This window comes from Hordeum vulgare, chromosome 4H (assembly GCF_904849725.1).
Source record: "Hordeum vulgare subsp. vulgare chromosome 4H, MorexV3_pseudomolecules_assembly, whole genome shotgun sequence".
Classification (NCBI taxonomy): domain Eukaryota; kingdom Viridiplantae; phylum Streptophyta; class Magnoliopsida; order Poales; family Poaceae; genus Hordeum; species Hordeum vulgare.
Genome location: NC_058521.1, coordinates 45,367,271 through 45,384,029, shown reverse-complemented (window position 1 = coordinate 45,384,029; position 16,759 = coordinate 45,367,271). Strand labels below are relative to the sequence as shown.

At 43.6% G+C, this 16,759-nt stretch overlaps 2 protein-coding genes across 2 annotated transcripts; one reads left to right on the top strand and one right to left on the bottom strand.

Annotated features, from left to right (window-relative positions):
* Positions 1-494: 494 nt before the first annotated feature.
* Positions 495-6,216, top strand: LOC123447806 (chaperone protein ClpC2, chloroplastic-like). The gene is made up of 10 exons (XM_045124487.1): positions 495-673; positions 914-1,567; positions 2,846-2,961; positions 3,050-3,178; positions 3,265-3,450; positions 3,669-3,884; positions 4,069-4,286; positions 4,399-4,474; positions 4,573-4,662; positions 4,846-6,216. The coding sequence occupies exons 2-10, from the start codon at positions 964-966 to the stop codon at positions 6,025-6,027; spliced, it is 2,817 nt and encodes a 938-aa protein (XP_044980422.1). The 5' UTR covers positions 495-673; positions 914-963; the 3' UTR covers positions 6,028-6,216.
* On the bottom strand, positions 6,157-15,259 carry LOC123450246 (endonuclease III homolog 1, chloroplastic-like). The gene is made up of 13 exons (XM_045127595.1): positions 14,586-15,259; positions 11,971-12,007; positions 11,604-11,712; positions 10,837-10,961; positions 10,466-10,574; positions 10,104-10,151; positions 9,056-9,174; positions 8,535-8,601; positions 7,536-7,627; positions 6,997-7,134; positions 6,814-6,918; positions 6,656-6,739; positions 6,157-6,568 (listed from the first exon to the last, which is right to left on the bottom strand). The coding sequence occupies exons 1-13, from the start codon at positions 15,257-15,259 to the stop codon at positions 6,428-6,430; spliced, it is 1,848 nt and encodes a 615-aa protein (XP_044983530.1). The 3' UTR covers positions 6,157-6,427.
* Between the last annotated feature and the right edge of the window lie 1,500 nt (positions 15,260-16,759).

Sequence of the window (16,759 nt, the reverse complement as noted above, 5' to 3'; positions counted from 1 at the left end):
AAAAAAACAAGGAAATCTAAATTTAAAAATCTTGCGTGTTACAAGAGGTCAGATATAATGCTTAAATCTTGTAAATAATAAAGCGTCCCTTTTAAAAAAAAGGTTGGGGTACATAACCGTGAGACACTCTTTCCTTTCTGTCTACCTTGGTATTCATGAATCATGGGAAAAAAAAAACTAATGCCCGTACTCCGTAATCCGAGCTTTTTTTTAGTAGAGTACGATCAAAATCGTGCAGCATCTTCGAAAGAGTGAGCCGGTACATCATTTTAAGATTGACGAAGTTGTTACATACGCCTTCATAGTCGATAAGAACCTTCTCTCACTAAACGTGCGTCTGAAAACCTAAAATAAATTTTAAAAAAATACAAACACCGATGTCAAATCTGAGATTTAAACTCTGATGGATAAAGTTGGTGCAATGCAAGCACCACGGTCATTCTAACCATTTCGCATCCACGTGATTGATCGAGCTGGTGCAGTGGTGTCCGTCTCAAAGCCTCTGGCCCCACAACTGGCCGGGTCCCCTTCGACGGAAGCGCGCCACCCTCGGCGAAACTCCTCCTCTCGTAGCCAAGTGGGTTCCTGATTCTGATCCTGAATCCTGACCTCCTTTTGCAGTGCTGTTGCTAGCCCTAATCCCCCCGGTCATCATCGTTCCAGGAGCCCTCTGGTACGTACGTGAACAGATCGATCTAATAATCCCATCGATCCACGATTCCATGCACGGCTCCGCTACGTTCTTCCTCTCGTACGTCCTTGATTGATTGAAGATCGATCCATCCCGCGGATCACGCCGTTAATTTTCTCACCCGAGATTCCAAATCATATTCTTGACTGCGAAACAATGGCGAGGATCGTCGATTTTCTGGTTGCTAACCAGCTCTTCTTCCTCCACTAATTATCTGTCCAGGTCGCGGGAAGCTACGTACATATCTACGTATCTAGCAATCTGCGGCCGCCATGGAAAGCACCTTGCTGAGGCCGCCCGCTCTGGGGCTGGGATCACCCGCCGGGCTTGGAGGCAGCACGGCCAGCTGGAGGTCCCGGAGCGCCGAGAGGCCTCCCTCCGTGGTCCCGGCGCTCCCCATAAAGCCGGCACGCTGGCGGTCCGTCAAGATGTCAGCGATCGCCGGCCACCGGCGAGATTTACACACCCCTGCAGTCACGCTCACGCCTGCGTCCATGTTTGGCGGCGGCGGCTTCGGACCGTCGTCGTCGTCGTCCCGCGGATCGTCGACGAGGGGCCGACGCCGCGTTGTCGCCAGGGCCATGTTCGAGAGCTTCACCGAGAAGGCCATCAGGGTGATCATGCTGGCGCAGGAGGAGTCGAGGCGCCTCGGGCACCACACGGTCGGCAGCGAGCAGATCCTCCTGGGCCTCGTCGGAGAGGGCACCGGCATCGCCGCCAAGGTGCTCAGGTCCGCCGGGCTGAACCTCAAGGACGCTCGCGCCGAGGTGGAGAAGGTCCTCGGGAGGGGCCCCGGCCTCATCCCCGTCGAGATCCCCTTCACCGCCTCGGCCAAGAAGGTGATCGAGTCCTCAAATGAGGAGTCGCGCCAGCTAGGTATGTTACGCCCCCATTGCAAGTTTGTTCGTCCAAAGAAGATGTTCTTGCGTTAGGTTTTCTTTTGGTTATCTTTGTTGTTATTGGTGAAGTTCTTCTCTTGATCTAATGCTGATGCACAGCAATTTGTCAGCACAAATAGTTTTGTTTTGTCCACACACATGGTTCTCATTTTCAGTAAAATTTCACCGAAATTGCAGATACGTTTCAGTAGGCATGAGAATATTTGCATTTCGGTCAAAAAATGCATCGCCGTCAAAATATTTCAGTAAACGTTCATTTCAGCATAACTCAAAATTCCATCCAACTTTGATTGTATACCTCAGTCGAATTCAAGGGGGTTTTTTTTTCATTCGGCCAACCTAAAAACAGAAATATAACAAATGTCGGTGATTTTAGCGATGGCCCAGTTCTGATTGAAATCGAGAATATGAACAGTAGTCGGACAATACAAAGTACGTCATGGTTAACTGTAATCCCTTTCATCGAATATCATTAGCGAAATATTAAGCATTGTGACTTTCTTTTAGTTTTCTTATCACGCCAGCTAGATATGTCCCATTGCAAGTTCATCCAAAGAATATGTTCTTGCGCCAGCTAGGTTACCTTTTTACTGAAAAAGGCTTTCGCCCCGTTTTATAAATAAAGCAAACCGTCAGATCACAACATTCGAAGGTTATCATTTTGTAAAGTTCTTTGGTTTAATGCTGATGCATATCAGCACAAAGAATTTGTTAGTGACTGCTTTATCCACACACATGGTTTTCATTTTCAATAATTTTATGCAGATATTTCAATAGGCATAAGAATATTTGTATTTCAGTCAAAACTTGCAGCATCGCCGTCAAAATATTTCAGTGAATGTTAATTTGAGAGGAATTTAAATAACTCAAAATTGCATCCAAGTTTGGTTTTATTTCAGTCAAAGCCAAGGGAGAATTTATGTTATTCAGCCGAACTGAACTGAAATAACAATAATGTCAATGATTTCAGCAATGGCCTAATTCTGGTCGAAACCGAGAATATGAACCATAGTCAGATTTTACATTATGGTTAACTGTATTCCCTCATCATGGAATATCATTAGCGAATCATTAAGCATTATGACTTCTTTTAGTTCTTTCATCATTGTTCTTTGTTGCTACTGTGCATTATATTTTCTTGAAGAACCTAGGCAATCTTATCATTGTTCTTTGTGCTACTGCGTATTATATTTTCCTTGAAGAACTTGGACAGCCGGTTGTTTTTATAGCACTAAATCGCATCAAAACTGTCCAGGGCATAACTACATCGGAACGGAACACTTGCTTCTCGGGTTGATCCGTGAAGATGATGGTGCGGCAGCCATTGTACTTAAGAACTTTCAGGCTGATCTCGGTGACATACGCAATGAGGTAGATTTACACTGAGAGCTGCTGACCAAACGGTCAGTCTTTTTACTTCGATTCTCAGTTGGCAACCTCACAGCTGAGTTTCTTTTAGGTTATCAAAATGATTACTGAAATGTCTGAAGATCAAACTGTCGGTGCCGGCGTTGGGGGAGGAAGCAGTGGGGCCAAGATGCCAACCCTGGAGGAGTATGGGACTAATCTAACGAAATTAGCACAGGAGGTACTGAACTAGGCCCATCGTGTCATAACAATAGCAGTAGTTCAGAGTGCAAGGAAATAGATTTGTAAGCCTTAATTTTTCTGTAGGGGAAGCTAGATCCCGTCGTCGGAAGGAAAAAACAGATCGAGCGTGTGCTGCAGATCTTGGGGAGACGAACAAAGAACAATCCCTGCCTGATTGGAGAACCCGGTGTCGGAAAGACGGCTATCGCGGAAGGCCTTGCGCAGCGCATTGCCACCGGGGATGTGCCTGAAACAGTTGAAGGGAAAACGGTTTGTGTTCATCACATCTCTTGTGCTAAATATGCTGTGATATTGGCTCTGTGCATCTTTCCTTTTAGCTCTACGCCTGACACAGAAAGAGAATACTCTATGAAGCATAAAAATCACCACTGGCCATGTTTTCCTTTGTTTGAGCTGTCCTGAATTTTGTTTGGCATCACTAGCTAGGTGAGACGACTAACTGAACTTCTTGTAACCTGTCATGGTAGGTTATCACCCTTGATATGGGACTTCTTGTTGCCGGGACCAAATACCGTGGAGAGTTCGAAGAAAGGTTGAAGAAACTGATGGAAGAGATCAAGCAGAATGGAGACATAATACTTTTCCTTGATGAAGTCCACACTCTGGTGGGAGCAGGAGCAGCAGAAGGTGCTATTGACGCTGCTAACATTCTGAAGCCAGCATTGGCAAGAGGTGAACTTCAGGTACATATACATACACTTTTCATGCAGTGACTGGTGTGGTCTGATTCAAGGAAAATGCCAACAAGACATTGTCATAATGAAATACTCCGTAAACAAATATAAGTGCATTTAGATCACTACTTTAGTGATCTAAACACTCTTATATTTCTTTACAGAGGGAGTACTAATTTGTAATTTTTGTTAGTGCCTTGGGGCCACTACCATTGACGAATACAGGAAGCACATTGAGAAAGACCCTGCGCTGGAGAGGCGCTTCCAACCAGTGAAAGTTCCGGAGCCCACAGTTGATGAGACCATAGGAATCCTCAAAGGGCTCCGGGAGCGGTACGAGATCCACCACAAACTCCGATATACGGATGAAGCGCTGATTGCCGCTGCTCAGCTCTCATACCAATACATCAGGTTTGTGAATTCCAAGAGCCCTTGTACTATCACATACTGAGTAGTAGGAATTTCAGTGTTGGATAGTTCCCAGCGTACAATGAAGTTTTCTGACAGTCTATTTTGTTTTCAGTGATCGTTTCCTCCCAGACAAAGCAATCGACCTGGTTGATGAGGCGGGGTCTCTTGTCAGGCTACGCCATGCCAAGGTAGTATAGATGTTCTTGAATGATGATGCGCCTAAACATTTTTCCAAGTTGTTGCATTTACAAGATCTCGATCTGAATTTTGAACTATGTTGTGACAGCTACCTGACGAAGCTAAAGATCTCGACAAGAAGCTCAAGGAAATCACCAGACAGAAGAACGACGCCATCCGCTCCCAGCAATTCGAGACGGTAATCTTCTCGTCTACGATTCAACAAAAATCAGCCTGAAATGCACATCTTATTCCCTTTCTTATTCTGGTTTCGGAGCAAAACGATGTATTTCCCGTTATGCATATAATGGAAAGGGGGGAAGCCCGGTTCAAAAAAAATGCACATCTTGTAGGAGAATGTTAATTGTCTGAATGATTGTAGGCCGCAGAGCTCCGCAGCGAAGAGCTGGAGCTCAAGACCCAGATCATGTCGCTGGTGGACAAGAGCAAGGAGGTGAGCAAGGCGGAGGTGGAGTCCGGCGCGTCGACTGGCCCGATGGTGACGGAGGCGGACATCCAGCGCATCGTCGCGTCGTGGACCAGCGTCCCCGTGGAGAAGGTCTCCGTGGACGAGTCGAGCCGGCTGCTCAAGATGGAGGAGACCCTGCACGGGCGCGTCATCGGCCAGGACGAGGCCGTGAGGGCCATAGGCCGCGCCATCCGCCGCGCGCGCGTCGGGCTCAGGAACCCCAACCGGCCGGTGGCCAGCTTCATTTTCGCCGGCCCGACGGGCGTGGGCAAGTCGGAGCTGGCCAAGGCGCTGGCGGCCAGCTACTACGGCTCGGAGGAGGCCATGGTCCGGCTGGACATGAGCGAGTTCATGGAGCGGCACACGGTGGCCAAGCTCATCGGCTCCCCTCCCGGCTACGTCGGGTACACGGAGGGCGGGCAGCTGACGGAGGCCGTCCGGCGGCGGCCCTACACCGTGGTCCTCCTGGACGAGATCGAGAAGGCGCACCCGGACGTGTTCAACCTGATGCTGCAGATCATGGAGGACGGCCGGCTGACGGACAGCAGGGGCCGGACGGTGGACTTCAAGAACACGCTCATCATCATGACCTCCAACGTCGGCAGCAGCGTGATCGAGAAGGGCGGGAAGCAGCTGGGCTTCGACCACGACGACGGCGAGGCCCGCAACAGCTACGGCAGGATCAAGAGCCTGGTGGACGAGGAGATGAAGCAGTACTTCCGGCCAGAGTTCCTGAACCGGCTCGACGAGATGATCGTGTTCCGGCAGCTCACTAAGATGGAGGTCAAGGAGATCGCCGCCATCATGCTCGACGAGGTGGCCGGCCGGATGAGGGCCAAGGGGATCGAGCTGCTGGTGACGGAGAGCTTCAAGGAGCTGGTCGTGGAGGAAGGCTACGACCCCAGCTACGGCGCGCGGCCGCTGAGGAGGGCCATCATGAGGCTTCTCGAGGACAAGCTCGCCGACAAGATGCTCGCCGAGGATGTCAAGGAGGGAGATGGGGTCATCGTCGACGCCGACCCGGCAGGGAACGTCGTCGTCCTCAGCCGGCACAGCGACTTGCCGGAGGACCAGCCGCTGGCGTTTCCTGCCTAGTAGAGTTTAATCAAGCAGTTCGTTTTATATTTTGTACTATTGGGGATTAAGCAGTTGCATAGTTCAGTTGTCAGGTGTCAGCCATGTTCAGCATTTTGGTAAGCGATGAATGAAAGAGAGACCTCCTGGTTACTGAAGCAATACAAGATCATCATCATGGGATTAAAACTCCGATGATTTTCCGTGCTATCTTTCAGTTGATGGACATCATACTGCAACTTGACAAAGGTCGATATATTGCTTCGCAATATCTTGAATATCCTACTTCTATACAAATTGGCGCTGCAAAAGGAGGCTATCCAAACAATATAGACCAGCCAAAAGAACCCAGGAAAGTATACCTTCCATACCACATCAGTAACTAACGCACCTTTAAAAGGTTCAGAAAGCACCCCCTAAATTAGCTTCTGCCTAGACCTCGCTTCTTTTGCTTTGGGTTGGGACTTGATGCTTCCTTAAAAGCCGATGGGCAAATGGTGTTTATGCCACAGCTGCCGCACTTGGGCCTCAACGGAGTACAGATTGTCTGACCAAATCCAACCTACATGCGATGAGATTTTCAGTTCCAAACGCTGAGCATTTATTCTGAGATTTTAAAAGGTATATAACCAATTCAGTGAAGCATTACCAGTAGCGGGTTTATCGGCTCCCACTCATCCTTCGGCAACCACTTCTCAAGAGACATCCTTGTCTGCTCTGGTGTAGTAGTTTTCTGGGCAAAAATAAATGGTAAAGATAACTTGTTTCCAGGCAGAAAGAATAGACAATACAAGCTTAACAAACAACCTGCTTTGTTCCTTCTCGGAAGACCCATCCAAGACGGTTGGAAATGCGATGCACATGAGTGTCCACGCAGATCCCTTGAGTATTCTTCCATGCGATGCTCATCACCTGTTTAGTGGAAAATAGCTGTGAAAAGGCTCGAGCTTAAATTCCAACTGTGAAGGATGTAATTAGTAGATAAATTACCAGATGGGCCATTTTAGGGCCAACTCCTTTCAGAGCAAGCAGATCAGTCAAAGTATCTGGAATATCTCCTCCAAATCGTTCAAGGCAAATTCTCGAAGCTTCTTTTATGAATTGGGCCTTTCTCTGATAGAATCCAACCTGATTAAATATAAACAGCACTGTTTAAATAGCTGGCCTCAATAGCTTAATGTAAACTGTGCATTATTATTATTTTGCGAAAAGTGTAAGCTGTGCAAGGTAACAGCAAAAGCTAACAAAAAGGGTAAGGCGCTTGCCTCTGACTAGCTCATTTAGCAACAACTGCAATTAACCACCCGGGATAGTAATAAATCTAAAGCAGGGTTATACGGGTCTAGTCTATTATTTAGCAACAAAAGTAGATCAAATTCTATCTTCATGTTCCATGCAAAAAATATATATATATATATCTTCATGTTTATAGCTTCAGGTACTAATAATGTAACAGTTATTATTTAAACTAAATCGGGAAGGCACCATTAGTTGTGATCCTAATTAAGCAAAAGGCCCTGGCAACTTACAGGTTTGATAAGATTTGCTAGTGTGGCCTCATCTGTTCTGACGATAGCATCAGGGTCAAGTAAACCATTCTCACCGAGACGCTCCACAGCAGCTGATAACAATTCAGTCCAAAATACAATCATCATTTGTCAGAAGGAGAAACACTACTAAGTATAGTTATAGCTGGGGAAAATAATCAAGTAGAGTCAGACTTTTTCATGACAAGATTGGTTCAATTCAGTGGACAGACAACTGGAAAATCCACCTCAAGTTTGGAAATCTGAACAGCCATTCATTAATCTATATTAACACTATATAACAAATTCCTACTAAATTCAAATTCAAATTTCAGTAAAAAAACAAATTCGTATAGAATAATGAAAGAGCTGACAAGCGTAAGCATGCTCAAGTCTTCCCTAGGGCCCTCTTCATCGAAGATATGTTTATTAATACACCATGGTTAGATCCATGTAAGTATTTTTTGCCACCAAAGGATGAGCAAACCAGACAAATAATAAGATCATTGTCATCTGCTAATTGCTTACAAACTTATGTTTCTAACAATTGTCAAGACAGAGTGAAATTACACGTTTTTGGAGAGATGGGGAGAGGGTATGGAACAGAAGAGTGTATTCCAGCAATGATTTGGACTTACTGTTGAACCATCTATGTAAGAACACCATCACAGTTGAACGGTTTTCAGCAGAATATGGGTTAGCATCAGTTTCAGCATTCACAGGCTATCACTAATAGGCATGAAATTATAAGTTGAGTCAAGTTCCACTAAGTACTATCTTCTGAGCAGTAATTGCGAGAGAATTAAGTCTCAGATGCATATGCTAAAGTCAGAATGTCATGGTCATGGAAACTGAACGGAAAGTGATTAGAATTCTCGAGCATTTTCAACAATCGGCGCTAAGTGAACCACTGATGCAGTTACTTTCAGTTCCACTACAAAATTAGAAGATAAATATAGTAATAATCCATTGCAAAAGAAGAGATTTCCTAAGGCATCATACCATGCGTAACTTCATCCTTTGTTTGGCTTGACATCATAGTTGATATAAGAACTGCAAACCTTCTTTCCTGCACAGGAAGAAATGTAGGTTATGGTTTGTTAACTTATGGGGATCAATAGCGTTGCATAGCATCATTCAATGCAACTGGAGCCAATGGAAAACAATATGAGATCCACCTAAAAATAGCAGATCAATGTGCAAAACTCTGTTTACAGCAAATATGCAGTGATATGAGATCAATAAAAAATTCGTGGATCAGTAGGCCCAAATCCATGACCAATCTGCAATCCATTAGCCATGAACCCATGTACAGACTGCATTTTCTGCCTAGCTATTAAACAGAAATACAATTTCAAATGGTAACATAGCACAAGAAAATTAGGGGAATTTGCAAACTACATAAAACGCACATCTCCTTATGTATGACATATTAAGCCAAAGAGAATCACATCCTCGTGTACTGTTCATAGTAAATGGATTTGTAAAGTACACTTTTTAGTCTGGACAACTCTGACGGATACCTTGGGTGGAAGAAGAGAGCCAGCCTTTTCACAGCCCTTTGTATCTACGGGGGCCTCGCCAGATAACCTAATGTTTTTAATACCTTCAAGAACTGCTTCCCAATTTTCTGGAGCTGCAACTGCAAACATTATTACTATATGAGCTTCTTGATTAGCAAACGGACACGGGGATCAACACGGTTAAATGTGAGAGCAAAAACTCTTAATAGAGTAGTCAAAATATCTGGTTTCGACACAATTTCTTCGCATGGTGCAACATTTAACTATTCCGGTGGCACGTATGTAATGATGTGAAGTCACGAAAAGCGGACCGAGTGTATCAACAGCCTAAGTTGAAAGAGTTTGAACTCCGTCAAAAATTAGGCATCCCAATAAAGATGTCTCCGGGAATCAAAAGGCCGGAATGTAGGAGCAACATGTATGGTTAAATTGATTCCACGTAACAAGAATGCAAATCCTCAGTACAATCATTATGGTAATGAAGAGCGAAAGAATTTAAGCACTATATGGCCAAAATGATGCAATTCACTAATTCAAAAATTGGGGAATATTGTTGATACTGATTGAACAGGTTTGACTTGATATCAGGTTTGGTTTGAAGCAGAAGCTGTGTCTGTCTATTTTCATAAAGCTCATCATTTTGGTAACATAGGCCATCTGGAACACTAGAAACGAATTTATTTCTAAAGGTCTTCAGCCAAATGTATACAGATGCAGGAATAGATTTAAGGAGGAAATGGAAATGAGATTGCTAGTTCACAGGGCTAAAAGGAAAGCATACTCAGGGCTGCAACCTTGGGTTGAGGCGTTCATCTGACTTGGTGTATACTAGTAAAGGGCTCTGCCTTGTATTAGTTTTAATTTATTTTATGTTTCGCTGTGCATCATTTTTAACTTAAAATATAAATACATGCAGTAGGGAAATCTACTGTCTTCCTAAAAAAAGGTTGCAACACCAGAAATCATCTATAGTAAGAATAACAGCGACATAAGTAGACAAAATATGACATAATTTATCTTTCCTAGAAATCTTCTGACGTCTAATTACCTTCCACTTTCACAACAGATGAAACTCTGATCTTTTTCTCCAACCTGACTGAAGACGTGAAAGGGTAAGCTTTTCATACGACATAAGGGCAAAATTTACACCTAGAGTACAATAACACATGTAGATTTACAACAAGATTAACCATATGCAGCAAACCCAAAAGGGGGGTTACTGCACAGAATAATGATAACAAGCCACGCTTGAAGAAACAAACACAAACATGCAATAACTGGCTCTTAACATTCATAATAGTCCTTAAAAACTTGAGCGATGCAAAATATAAGCACGTGGTATATGTAGAGCAATTGATTGACGAACTATGATTATGGATCAAACCATTTAGATGAAACATTGAAACTTACCTGGTGAACTGCTCTTATTTGACGATGCTGGTACCCTCTTTGTAGATACTGATGTTTGTGCCTCGGTCTTTACATATCGAAAATCTTCGATGTCAGGAACAATACCAACCTGCATATGTGTAAACATTTTCTTTAGTGGGGCCTGAATTGGACCAAAAACCAATAGTAGAAAAGGAGGCACTGCTAAACTGAGAGAATGAATGCACAAATCCACTGAAAGGGTTAAGCTGCAGCTCTACAATTACATCTCAGCATTACCAAACACTCAAGCGGATAGTAATTTAAACCAAGTCCAGGAAGATAAATTAATGATGCACAACACTTCATTTTTAACAAAAAGAGAAACATTATTATAGTTAGTCAGCAGATACCCGCTTCTTAGGATGCTCCTCCTTTACTTCAAGCACACGGTTCAGCCTTTTCGTCTTAACAGAATTCATTTCAGACTTGGAGTAGTCAAAAGAAACACTGGATTCACACTTCACTTCCTTTACACCTGAAAAGGCATCGATTCATGCTTTAGAAAAAACAAATAATACTGAATACAGTACGAAAACAAGAATGCAGATTTTAACAGTCATGGATACGGCTAAGAATGGAAAGTATTGAGTCATAGCTGAAGTGAATCATTGCGTAAAAAAAATAAGTGTTCTTATTATGGAAGGAAAAAAGAATATATTTTACATCGCATTTATGTCTTGAAATTAAAAGGTTCAGGCAACATGAACATACAGAAATAAGTGAGATAACTTATCGAAAAAAATGTTTTTCTTAAGGGGGGTTACTGCACAGAATAATGATAACAAGCCACGCTTGAACAAACAAATACAAACATGCAACAACTGACTCTTAACATCATAATAGTCCTTAAGCAATGCAAACACAAGCATATGGTACAATGTAGAGCAATTGATTGACGAGCTATGATAGACTCTTAACATTCATAATAGTCCTTAAGCAATGCAAAATATAAGCACATGGTACATGTAGAGCAATTGATTGACGAACTATGATAGACTCTTAACATTCATAATAGCCCTTAAGCAATGCAAAATATAAGCATATGGTACATGTAGAGCAACTGATTGACGAACTATGATTATGGATCAAACCATTTCAATGAAACGTCAAAACTTACCTGGTGAACTGTTCTTATTTGATGATGCTGGTACCCTCTTTGTAGTTACTGATGTTTTCTCCTCGGTCTTTACATATCGAAAATCTTCGAGGTCAGGAACAACACCAACCTGCATATGATATTTTCTTAAGTGGGACCTGAATTGGACCAAAAACCAATAGTAGAAAAGGAAGCACTGCTCAACTGAGAGCACGAATGCACAAATGCACTGAAAGGGGTTAAGCCGCAGCTGAAGAATTACAACTCAGCATTACCAAACACTCAAGCAGATAGTAATTTAAACCAAGTTCAGGAAGATAAATTAATGATGCACAACGCTTCATTTTCAATACGAAGAGAAACTTTATTATAGTTAGTCAGCAGATACCTGCTTCTTAGGATGTTCCTCCTTTACTTCAAGCACCCTTAGAAATAGCAGTGCGACCAAGGTAAATTTCTACTACCTTAGGCTGGTTGTAATGGGTAGTATCATATACTAGTATTATGCATATGATACTAATGTATGATATCACATTCGTAATGCATAATACTATCATATGTTAGTATCATAGGGTAATGCATTTATTGTCATGCAAGGCACATAGTAGCACATCATTTAATATGATACGATATCATGATACGATACTCAATCATTTATTTCTTCATTTAAATCTATGTCACCTTATTAAAATTGCCTAGTTAACATGCATGATACTTCCTCTGTTCCAAAATAAATGTATCAAGCTTAGTAGTAGTACAATTTTGTACTAGATTGAGACAATTACTTTGAAACGAAGGGAATACAAGTAGTACATATGACACCTATCAACGACTAGCTAGGATCTTTTAATTAATTCCATCATTAAGGAAGGCAACCAAAGAACGGTTGAGGCCCACGGAAAAGAGTTGCGTGCACCTGTTCACACTTGTATGCAACCAAGAAAAAGGGGCTTCTGGCGCGGGGTACGGCCAAGAGTAATTCTTGCAGGGAGGGAAAGACATCTATTGCAATTAATTAGCATTTCTAATCCTGATGCTAGAAAGGCGAGACCTATCCCTGATCCTGATGTTGGAATGGTGGAACGTGCGAAACAAGGCGAATGCGGGAGAGAAAATCTAGTCTGCGGGGGAAACTTGTTACTTCCTCGGCCTCGGTGCATTAGGTATTTTAGGAGGTGCACTGCAACCTAGGCACGTATAGATTGGGTAGGAGAAGAAAATTAAATTGCAGAGAAAGCCAATCACACCATTCATTTCTCAACTGAAAACGTGCTATTAATTAGAAGCATTCTTGAAATCCAAAAAATGTGTCACATAAATTGCATTCGATTAATAGATGTGGTTTAATTAACATGCATACAACTAGTACTATTTTAATGTGCCTTAATGTTTTGGGAAGTACTTCATTCGGAAGCCCTATGACGACTTTTGCGCTTCGGACGAGGGGTCTTGACTCTCGAGCACAGTCACTCCCTCCCGAGACTCAAACCTGGCGTCGGCCATGTGAGGGCTTTTGTCAAAATAAGCTTCGATGCTGCCTTCCTTTTACATGGAGCAGGGGAATGGTGCCTGGGGCTGTGTTGCTCGCTCGGAAGCTTCAAAATAAGTTCAGTTCATTGCTGCGTGTGCTGGTACATTCTCGAGTACCCGTCCTCCCCCCTGCTTGCTGAAGCGACGGCGTGTATAAAAAGCTATTGAGGCGGCAAGTGAGATGGGCGTCCACATGGGTTCTTTTCGAATCAGACTCGCTGCAGCTCGTCAACGGCTTGATCTCCGGCGATTATGATCTGTCCAGCATCGGCGTCCTGCTAAGAGAAGCACGCGGCTTGTGTCGCGCGTCTTTTGATGCCTTTGAATTTCGTTTTGTTAACCGAGAGTGTAATAGGATGGCCCATGAATTAGCAGACTTTGACTATAAGGCTGGTCTGCACCTGGTGGAAGGACTACGCCCCAGGCTATGTACTTGATTTGGTCGCCTGACCGAGTCTGTTGGGACTTTAGTGGATGATTTTTGGTTAGACAGCAATAGTTGCTTCAATACATATATACTACTAGCAAAAAAGCCCGTGCGTTGCAACGGAAGAAAAAATAACACACGCTTTGAACGTAATATATTTTCACATGGCATCATATTTGTGTTGTTGACGATGGCCTCAGTGCTCACACAACGAAAACGCGTTTGAATGTACACTCACTCGAAATAAGATGAGAAATATGTTGTTTTTCCCCACGAGATTTTTCAAAGATGTGCATGTGTCGTTAACGATGTTTTCTTTCCTCTTAATTTGGTTTTAATTTAATGGATATTTATTGCAATTTGTATGGTCGTCTGAAAGAGAGAAAAAAAAGACTGTGCACTACAGATTAAATTTGCATCAAAAATAATATTTAAGAATTATTCAACAGCTAAAAATAACATCCTATTAAGATTCTACACATTTTTTCAATCAAATTTCATATATAACATGTTAAAATCGGAGTTACGGTTTAAAAGATATGGATAATTTTGTTTTAGATAAAATATAGATTGATTAATTGAAAAGTTAGGTTTTTTTTGTTAAAACAAAAAAAAGTTTCGGCTGACTTAAATAGGGACGGCGGGTTGATTACCTGAAACATCAGGGAGTTTTCTGTAAAATGCAAAAAAAAGCGGTTCGGCTCTGACTAAAAGATGGACCGCGGGTTGATTATCTAAAATTGTGAAGACTTTTCTGCAAAACGGCAGAAAACGGTTCGTTCTGACTTAAAGTTGGACTGCGGGTTAATTAACTGAAACTGCGAGGGCTTTTCTGCAAAATGACCGACGACGGTCGACAGAAACGCTACGCGCTTTATTATTAGTAGGGGAGATTAAAAGCACGAGAAGTCAGATCCATCTTCCGATCTTGACCCTCTAAACACTCAATCAACGGTATGGATAGTACGTTAACGATACTAATTAGTTTTCGTTAGAGCTAATCGCACACCCCGCACGATCGTCTCGCGGTTAATCCGGCCTCTCGCCTTCTCCCCCTGCCAGCCCCGCTCACCGCGTCTCCCCCCGCTCGCCCCGCGTCCTCCGCCCGCTTGCCCCGCTTGCCGCGTCGCGCCTCCTCCCCGCGCTCACCCCGCTCGCCGCGCCGCGCCTCCTCCGCGCGCACCGTGGAGTCCACGACGAACGTCGATATGCGCTCGGTCCGGTTGACCGGCGAAGACGAGGCCGCCGCCGCCGCCACCACGGAACGGAGGAGTCGGCCGAGCTCCTCCTCACGAGCGGGGTGGAAGGACTGGACGCTGCAGGAGCTGAGGATCTCGACGGTGCATATCTTGTGAAGCTGCCGCCACGCGTCGTCGTATGCCATCTTTTGCATGGAGGTCAGAGGCCTGGACGCGAAGGAGGCGTCGTGGGTCTTCATGATTTCGTGCGCGACGTCAGGGGATGATGCGACCACGTCGTCGAGCTCGCTGAGGCGGAGCATCATGGGCGGGCCGTGGCGTTGCGCCAGGTCGCGCAGAGCGCGGTGTGGGAGGGCGCCGACAAGGTGGCCGATGACCGGCAGCGCCCATGGCCTCGGCGGGAGCGGCCCGGCCCTATCACCGGTGCCACGACGAGGCGCCGAGCGCCTGGACTTGAAGAAGAGGAATGGGATGGCGAGGAGAAGCACGACAAGCAGGTAGAGCGGGAACACGGCGACCATGGCAGCTTGGATCGATCTTGCTCGAATTGCTGGTAGCCTGGTAGGTTGGAATGATTATCCTTCGCCTTTCCTTTTTCTGAAGTGCTTTTCTATGATGATTACTTTCAAAGTCAAGGGTCAAACTCATCTAGAATGGTTAGACAATCCAAATACATGCCTAAATCTTCGGATCGCTAGCCAGCGGGTCGTCGCGGTTCTAATTTAGAATGGGACGACAGGTTCTGGATCGCTAGCCAGCGGGTCGTCGCGGTCGACGCGCGGTGTTGGCCCCGCCGGAGGTACCTTCGCCCTTCCTCCCTTTCGTTGCGCCTCCTTAGTTCTGGCATTGACGGTTGACACCCCCCACCCCGGTACAGGTCTGTCCTCTTTCGCTGGTAGTACTTCATTACCAATATGTAGCATTTTGGAGATCAATTTTTTTTAGGTGCTATGCTAGCAATGCTTAAGTACAACTTCAGGTTTCGGTTGAGGTTTATGTACATCGGCCATTTTCTGCACTATTGATCCATGGAGATGGAGTATGTTTTGTATGAAAATATCATAACCAAATCTCATGTAGCTCGATGTAATATGCCTTGTTCTACTGAAAAATTATGAAACCCAAGTTTCATGTTGATCCGTAGTTTGAGTACATAATACCCATATAGACCTTCCTTGTTCATTTATAAGCATATCTTGCTCTTGTATACAATAGAAAATGGTTTCCTTGTTCGTTATCAGAAATAGTAATTTACAATGGGTAAACGGTTTCAAATAATCAAAAAACAATTATTGATTCGTAGATAATGGCTATTTTCTGAAACAGATCCAAATTTGTGGTGTAATCTTAGCCAATGAATTTGGTAATTATTATGAATGGATATGATTGATTGTGTAAAAAATGTGTCGTGTTTGTATAGTGTCAAACGTGAGTTGTGTGCATGGTCAATTTGAACAAAACACCATCCTTTATGTTCAAATTCGTTAAGTCATTATTGTATCTTGTGGTAGTAATGCTAAGAAAGGATTATAATTTTTCGTCCTACAAATATACCAAACATAATATTTTTAAACGTAATGATTACTCCAGTTATGATTCTCTAATTGTGCGTACCATGCAAAAATTTACAAATGCATAAAAAAACAATTCAAATTTTGAATTTTAAAAGACGTGCAAAATGCACGTACACGCTAACTAGTTGTCTCTAGGTATTGGTATCTAAATGAGTTGTATTTAATTGGTTTAAGGATTAAAATTAGCATTTTCTACATTGTGTTATGTGTTAGGAAGTATTACTATTAATCTAGGAGTCCTCATTAGACTATTAGTATTAGTCTAGGAGTCCTTATTAGTCTATGTTTACTTTCCTTGCACCTTAAGTCATGTGTAATATATATATATATATATATATGCCCCTTGGGCCTTCAATAGAGATAAGTTGCTTTCCTAACATGGTATTAGAGCTTAGGTTATTTTTTTCGGGCGCAGCAACTCGCCCTCCCGATCCAATCTCTCCATCA